This window comes from Giraffa tippelskirchi, chromosome X, assembly GCF_054371585.1.
Source record: "Giraffa tippelskirchi isolate mGirTip1 chromosome X, T2T-mGirTip1v1.2.pri, whole genome shotgun sequence".
NCBI classification, from domain to species: Eukaryota; Metazoa; Chordata; class Mammalia; order Artiodactyla; family Giraffidae; genus Giraffa; species Giraffa tippelskirchi.
The window spans coordinates 114659291-114667270 of record NC_137289.1 but is presented as its reverse complement, the minus strand read 5'-3'; the positions used below and the strand labels follow the sequence as shown (position 1 = coordinate 114667270).

At 43.1% G+C, this 7980-nt stretch overlaps 1 protein-coding gene across 1 annotated transcript; it reads right to left on the bottom strand.

Annotated features, from left to right (window-relative positions):
- Positions 1-424: 424 nt before the first annotated feature.
- On the bottom strand, positions 425-3169 carry LOC145535422 (melanoma-associated antigen B16-like). The gene is made up of 2 exons (XM_081563852.1): positions 3077-3169; positions 425-1634 (listed from the first exon to the last, which is right to left on the bottom strand). Exon 2 carries the CDS (start codon positions 1585-1587, stop codon positions 784-786), a length of 804 nt encoding a protein of 267 aa, XP_081419978.1. The 5' UTR covers positions 1588-1634; positions 3077-3169; the 3' UTR covers positions 425-783.
- Positions 3170-7980: the final 4811 nt, after the last annotated feature.

The following is a 7980-nucleotide window of genomic DNA, read 5'->3' as shown; positions in this document are numbered from 1 at the left end:
TCCTGCTCACCACTTCCATGCCTCACCTTGCCCACCACTCAGCTTCACTGAACCTTCCACTGAAGGACTTATGGTTTCCCAAGGCCCCAGTATGCCTCGTCTCAGGGCATTTAAACTTGACTTCTATCATATTGATCCTCCGTCTTCTCACTCATTTTTCCTTGATCTTTAGGTCTTAGAGGATACCCACCATCATCTTTATGTAACTGCTGCTCCTAGATGGTAAAATACTATGGATGAGGATTGGGTCTTACTTATCCTAATGTCCTCAGGACTAGTGTGGTGCCTTCTGAAGAGTAGCTGCCCAATTAATGTTTGCAGTTAATGTTCCTTCTACACCTTGAATGAGCTAAGCAAATCCAAATATATGCATTTAATTTTTTTGTAGAACACATTAACAGGAAAAAAAGCCAGGAATTGACCATTTTTTACTTTTTATTGCTATTTATTGACTCCAACTATCTTACTGCTGCATGCTTAGAAATTTCCAAGGAAATTCTTGGTTTCCAATTTTTATTACAGAATAACAAATCTCTTACTCTTAAATCTGAGGAGCAGTAATAGATGTGTAAACAATGTCATTCATAAACTTACATTCTTATGCAAATAAATCCTCTTGTTAAAAGAAAAAAAATTGAAAAATGCCAAAAAGAGATAAATTTCCAAAAGAGTGAAATATAAGAATACACAGATGTTATATGATTTTTTCCCCTAATCCCACTCCAGCCTTCCACTGTTTCAAACATTGACATCCCTTTTCAAGAACAAAGTGCAGAATCTGCCTCAGTCTTCAGTAAGGGTGGGAGAAACCAGAGCTTGCACTGGCCATGGTACTTGTGCTGGCCCAACTTCAATTCTGGCTCGGGCTCGCTCTTTCTCATCTCTCAAAGCCTCCTCATACTGAGATGGGAAGCTCTTGGAGTTGGTCCCATGGATCTTAGCCAAAAACTCCAGCAATTTCATCTTGCTGACTTCAGCATGGGCTCTCGGACCCCACAGGAATTCATAGCGAGGGGGATCACTAGTGGGCACGTGGTGGTACTCCAGATACTTTTCCTTGACCAAATCACTGGTGATGAGCCTCCCGGGTTCCCCAAAAATGAAATGCTTCCTCCCAGAATATATATCCATCATATTCAGCACTTTCCAAACTTCCTCCTCAGTGGCGCAGTTCCCCTTCATGAAGATCACTCCCAAGATAATTATCAGGAGGCCAGTCTTGGGCATGCCCTGTTGATCACTCAGCATTCCGTTGTAGGTGAGATCCAGCTTGTTAGCAAGGGTATAGCTATGGCTGATGGAATCCACTTCCTTCACATCAAGGCCAAAGACCAGCTCCATGCGCTCAGAGGCTCTCCTGAGAATCTCAAGGAAGTCATCCTTGTACTCTTTGACAACATTACCAATCATGTCTGCCTTTGTGACTGGCTCTCCCATTTGATACTTTTGTAGCGGGAAACTGATTAGCAGTTCCACCTTTTCATCTAGAAGGTCTATGTGCAAGTTCTCATGGTCTGGCAAGCATTGCAAAGTGCTCGATTGTTCCATTTCTCCTTGGCTACTGGAACCCCCATCTGATTTTTCCATCTCTTCCTGGCTGCTGGAACCCTCAGTTGATCTGCTTAATGAGGTGCCTGTGGTGACAGTGGAGGAGAAGGAGGCACTCTGAGGATACTGGGGAGAACTGGATGTCCCAGAAATAGAAACGTCCTCCATGGGGCAGGGGATCAGAGAAGAGGAGGAGGAAGAGGAAGCCTCATTCTCAGCCTGTGTTACCCGTGCACCTACCAGGCCCTGGGTCTCCCTGTGGGCCTAAAAGTATCGCTCATGTGGGAAGCATGAACTCCCCTTATTAACAGTCATAGGTGGCAGCTGACAGGAGTGTCATCAAGAGGGTGGGCTAAGAGGGCCCACAGTTTAAGGGAGAGGGGGACGGTGTGACTGGTCTCAGCTGGTAAACTTTGCCATCACAGCTCTCATGGAGGCTACCTCCACAGGTCTTCCCTGAGGACAGTGCTCTAGGGGCCTCACAGGACTTCTGTCCTACACCACCTGTTCCATAATAACCTGAAGGAGGAATGGAAAAATTCCTTATGGTGTAGTCTCTCTTTCTGAGAGACTGAAAGCAGGGCAAGGTTGAGGCCTGTGGGGTCCCTTGTGTTCAAAGGTGTGTTACCCACTCAGCCTTCATTAAGGGTCTTCACCTTGACTCAATGCACTGATTGGAACATTTCCTCCTCCTGAACTAGGGCCACCGGCACCCCCTCCTCAGAGTAGGGCAGTTACTTCCCTGAGAACCCTGAGTAGGAAGTCGGAGGATGCCTGAATGTAATAGATTCATTGAGAGCTGCCCAGCTCTAACAACTGGGGTCGGGTCGAGGGGAGGACGCCGTCTATTCTAGGGTGGGTAGTTCCCTCAGTTCTCACTGAGGGCCCTCACCTTGACCCCTAGAAGGCCCTAGGTCACTTCCCCTCTGTTTTCCTGAGGCCAGGCTCCCTTGGGACGTGCCTCACCTCCCTATATAACCAGGAGTGAAAGTCAAAGGGCACCTCAGTCTAAAAGGTATTCTGGGGTTTCCTAGGGATGAGAGCAGGGACTGGGCTCTCATGGATCCTGGCCGTTTTTGGATGAGTGGTCCCATAATTTCTCAATGAAGAGTCTCACCGGGACACCTACAGAGCCCGGGAATCTTCCCTCTGCTGACCTATGGACAGGTCTCTACAGGCCTGAGGCTCCCAAAGAGGAGCTCAGGGGCACCACTTCTATCTACCTCCATAGGGCTTTCCAACGCCGACAGCCTCGCTGTGGCTGTTTCTCTTTTCTGAGCCGGGTGATACCTCAGTTCTTACAAGTCCTCACCTACACCCCTTGCAGGCCTAGGACTCCTCCCTAGAGCAAAGTCCTCTTTTCCCTGAGACCACCCTCCCCATATCCACCCCCGGAACAAATGAGTGGGTGCCTCACTCGGGCAGTTATTCCAGAGCTCTCAGGGCTGGGGGGCAGGGGCAGGGGCCGGGCTGGGGGGCCCTTCCTCTCTGGGTGGGCGGCCCCTCAGTCCCTGTTCAGAATCTTTACCTGGATTCTTGCAGAACCGGAACTTATCTCTCTTGATTTGTGACCTCCATCCTCAGATAGAGGTGCCCTCACCACCTCACTTCCAGAGGGGGAAGTTAGGGGCGTGACTTCCGGCCATGCATACGTGGCGTATCCCCTGAGCAGACTGAACGAGCAGGGCTCTGCGAGACCCCACCCCCACCCGTTTATTCTCACTTAATGTCCTCACCTGCCCTACAGGATGGAGAAGGAAATGGCAACCCACTCCAGTACTCTTGCCTGGAAAATCCCATGGACGGAGGAGCCTGGTTGGCTACAGTCCATAGGATCGTGAAGAGCCGGACACAACTGAGTGACTTCACTTTCACTTTTCACTCTCATGCATTGAAGAAGGACATGGCAACCCACTCCAGTATTCTTGCCTGGAGAATCCCAGGGACAGAGGAGCCTGGTGGGCTGCTGTCTATGGGGTCGCAGAGGGTTGGACACGACTGAAGCGACTTGGCGGCAGCAGCAGCAGCAGCAGCCCTACAGGAACTGAGAATCCTCCCTCCGCTTGCCTGAGACCACATCCTTCGGACCAAGGCACTGCTGCTGCTAAGTCGCTTCAGTCGTGTCCGATTCTGTGCGACCCCATAGACGGCAGCCCACCAGGCTCCGCCATCCCTGGGATTCTCCAGGCAAGAATACTGGAGCGGGTTGCCATTTCCTTCTCCAGTGCATGAAAGTGAAAAGTGAAAGTGAAGTCGCTCAGTCGTGTCCGACTCTTAGCGACCCCATGGACTGTAGCCTACCAGGCTCCTCCGTCCATAGGATTTTGCAGGCAAGAGTACTGGAGTGGGGTGCCATTGCCTTCTCCGAGACCAAGGCACTAACCTGGATAAACCCCCCTAAGGAGAAGGTCAGGGGTTGTACCATCTGGCCACCCCTACTGGGAGCTTCCCAGGGCTAACAGTTGGGAACTTGGCTTCATGAGGCCCTCTCTCTTCTGGGGTGAGTGGCCACGTTCAGCCCTCATTCAGGATCCTTCTCTCCACCACAGTCCTTTTGATTAATTAACTGATCCTTGGTTAATATTTCTTACTAATTAAGGGAGTTCTCAATCTGTGCACATCTGTCAAACTGCAGCTCTCATAGAGATTGAAATCTGAGTCCCAAGTTGATTTTAGTTGGGGAGGCTGCAGTACAAGGTATGTGTGTGTCTAGAGGAGCTGCTGGACTGTTAGAGAACCCACACACCCCTTCCCATCAGAGGTCTCTTCTCCAGCCAAACTTAAACACTTGGGAATCTTCTGTTCCAAAACCCACACACCCCTTCCCATCAGAGGTCTCTTCTCCAGCCAAACTTAAACACTTGGGAATCTTCTGTTCAAAAGATTTACAGGGTGGAGACTCATGTAGACACATTTTTAAAGGTAATTTTGGCCATATCCCTTGGCACTTCATTTAATAATGAAATGAACAGTTGTAAGAGCCAGCATAGGCCCACTAGGTGGATATATGTTCTTACTTGACCTCTAATCCTTTGATAAATAATTGAAATAGTAAAGTAGGAAAGAACCTTACAAATTGTCATTCTTTGGATGTAGAGCCTGGAGCACAGGGTCGGGGTGGGGGGGGGAGGTGATTTGTCAAGGATGACACAGTTTGTACCACAAGGAGGAATCACAGTGACATCTGCTGTTTCCATCCTTGTACTCAAAATGACTTGGGGCTTCAGAGTGGGGAGTGGAGTGTTTTGCAAGTGATTTGTTCTGATCAGTTGAAAACACTGAAGTGCTCTATGACTATTTTCTCACTGTAAGAATTCCAAATATGCAGTCATAACAAAATGCTCCCTTGAGAATCCCCTCCCTCATCCCCACCACCATATAATCTTATTATGAGTTTATTCTGAATGGATGGAAATGTGCTCATGACTTAGAAAAATGTAATAATAAAGTGCATATTATTTTTCAACTCTCCCCCCAATTAGTAATGCATCTTGAAGCATATACAATATCAATCTTCAGAGTGGCCCTAAAGTCAGGAAATTAAGATAATTTTATTACTATTTTGCAGATTGACCATGTTCTTGATGACATTTTATATATTTGTCTATATTTCCAGACTGTACAAGACCTTTATATAGATTTAGCATTTTTCTTTATTAAGAAAACTAAAATCACTAAGCCTGTAATTATAACTCTAATGCATTTTTGTCTGAAAATATTGTCTTGAGGTGGCACGCGTATTGAGATATATAATTGGTATTCTAAGTATTGCTCATGAGAATTAGTAGGCTTCCCTTGGGCCATGAGAAAGGAGAAACAATAAAATTAAAAAGTTAACTGTTTCTATACTCTACCTCTCTGTGTTTTATAGCCTTAACCTTTGTATTTCCTGTTCCTGATCTATGAGGTCAGCTACATGAAGCCCTGTCAATCACAGTGATTAAATGCCAACCAGCATACTGTGAAGCTTAGGCAAAAGCTTAAAGTCTCAAGCACCAAGTCCAAGGACGGGTTTCCTATTTGCTCTTTGAGAGAATATGCTGTGAAGCAGTTTCATCACCTAGTCTATCTTGCCTTGGAATCATTTTAGAGCTCTTTAGATGTATTTTGTTTATTTGCATTCCTTTTTTGAGGCTAGGATATCAGAGTAAGAATCAAGTTTTTAAAGAAAGCATTGTATTTATTTATTTGGCTGTGTTGGGTCTTGGCTGTAACTTAGTTGCGGGATCTTTAATTTCAGGATGGGGGTTCAGTAGTTTTGGTGCCCACAGCATGTGGAATCTTAGTTCCTGACCAAGGATCAAACCTACATCCCCTGCATTACAAGGCAAAATTCTAACCACTGGATGGCCAGGGAAGTCCCAGAATCAATTTCTTATGTCTTCATTTTATCCTTTTTGTCAACTCTCATGTACTATATCACTAATATAAAATGTTTTCTGTTCTGTTTCCTATATATTCAGGGTTTTTAGAGAGAGATTAGTGGTTGAGAATGTAGAACTAATGTCGTCTGGAATTTTAAATATTTCCTCTTTATTTCATGTAGCAATTGCATCTATACTATGTCTCATCTAAAAGCAAAAGTATTCTAAAATGGGTAAAATTCTGAATTACACTAATGTGGGGTATTTTAATGGTATAGTAAGCACAATTGTCAATGCCCATGATATATGTTAAGTCAAAAAGTTGAAATAGAAGCATTTTCTATAAATGTAACAAGTAGACTTAGAATAATAACTACTGTTTTAGTCTTTTATTTCTGTAATATTTTTGTGTGTGTGAAAGCTTTAGATCTACAGAAAAGTTGTGATGATAGTATAGAGATTTTCCATATACATATACTACATCCACTTCCTCTATTGTTAATATCTTCCATTAGTAGGCTATGTTTGTCACAATTAAAGAACCAGTATTAATACATTATTTTCTATAGTCCATACTTTTTCCAGATTTCCCTAGTTTTTATCTAGCATTCTTTGATAAACTCCTGGGTCCCCTCCAGGAGAGGAGTGTTAGATCATGTCTCCTCAGGGTCTTCATTGGCTGTGATAGTTTCTCAGACTTTCCTTATTTTTGACAAACTTGACAGTTTTGAGGAGTTCCTTGTCAAGTAATTTTTATAATGTCCTTCAATTGAGATTTGTCTGTTTTCTTATCAATTTTATTGATTTAAAAAAAAATCAGCCTTCTGTTTCATTGATATTTTTTCTCTATTTTTTCCTTTTTTGAATTTTGCTCATTTCTGCTCTAATTTTTATTACTCAATTCTTCTCCTTGCTTTACGTTTAATTTACTTTACACATGATACTAACACAAATGTTAATTAACTATACCTGAAAATAAGATAAAAAATTTTTTTTAAGTTTTAATTTGTTCTTTTTTTTCTCTTGTTTCCTAAGGTGGAAGCCTAGGTAATTAATTTAGGTCTTTCTTCTGTGTTCATTTATGCATTTTAAATTATAAATTTCCCTGTGCATTGTTTAATTGTAGCCCACAGATTTTGCTAAGGTGTGTTTTCATTTTTATTTAATTCATAATCCTTTAACGACTCTTGAGTCTCTTAGACAGCAAGGAGATCAAACCAGTCCATCCTAAAGGAAATCAGTCCTGAATATGCATTGGAGGGAATGATGCTGAAGCTGAAACTCTAGTATTTTGGCCACCTGATGCGAAGAATTGACTCATTGGAAAAGACCCTGATGCTGGGAAAAATCGAAGGCAGGAGGAGAAGGGGACAACAGAGGATGAGATGGTTGGATGGCATCACGACTTGATGGGCTTGAGTTTGAGTAAGCTCCGGGAGTTGGTGATGGACAGGGAAGCCTGATGTGCTGCAGTCCATGGGGTCACAAAGAATCAGGCATGACTGAGCGATCGAACTGAACTGACTGAACGCTTTAAAATTTCCATTGAGATTTCTTTGACTCATGATTTTTTTAGAAGTATACTGTTTAATTTTCAAATATTTGGGGATTTTCCCAACTATCTTTCTGCTATTTGTTTCTAATATAATTTTATTGTGATCTGAAAACAGCTTTTATATGATTTCTATCATTATAAATTTGTTAAGGTGTGTTTCATAACCTGAAAAAAATGTTCTATCATGGTCACTATCCCATGTGAACTTGAGGAGAAAGTATATGCTTCTATTGTTGGATGAAGTGTACCATAACTGACAACTAGATCAAGTTGATTAATAGTGTGGTTCAGGTTATCAATATACTTAATTATATTCTGCCTGAATTATCTATAAATTACTGACAGAGAAATGTTGCGGTTTCCAAGGATAACAGTGGTTTTGTCTATTTCTCCTTTCATTTCTATCAATTTTTGCCTTGTGAATTTTGATAGTTTGTTGTTAGTTATGTATATGTTAAGGATTGCTGTGTGTTCTTGATTAACTGACTCCTTTATCATTATATAACACTCCAT

Excerpts from the sequence above, each read along its gene's own strand:
- LOC145535422 (XM_081563852.1), bottom strand. The coding sequence starts at position 1,587 with ATGGAAAAATCAGATGGGGGTTCCAGTAGCCAAGGAGAAATGGAACAA.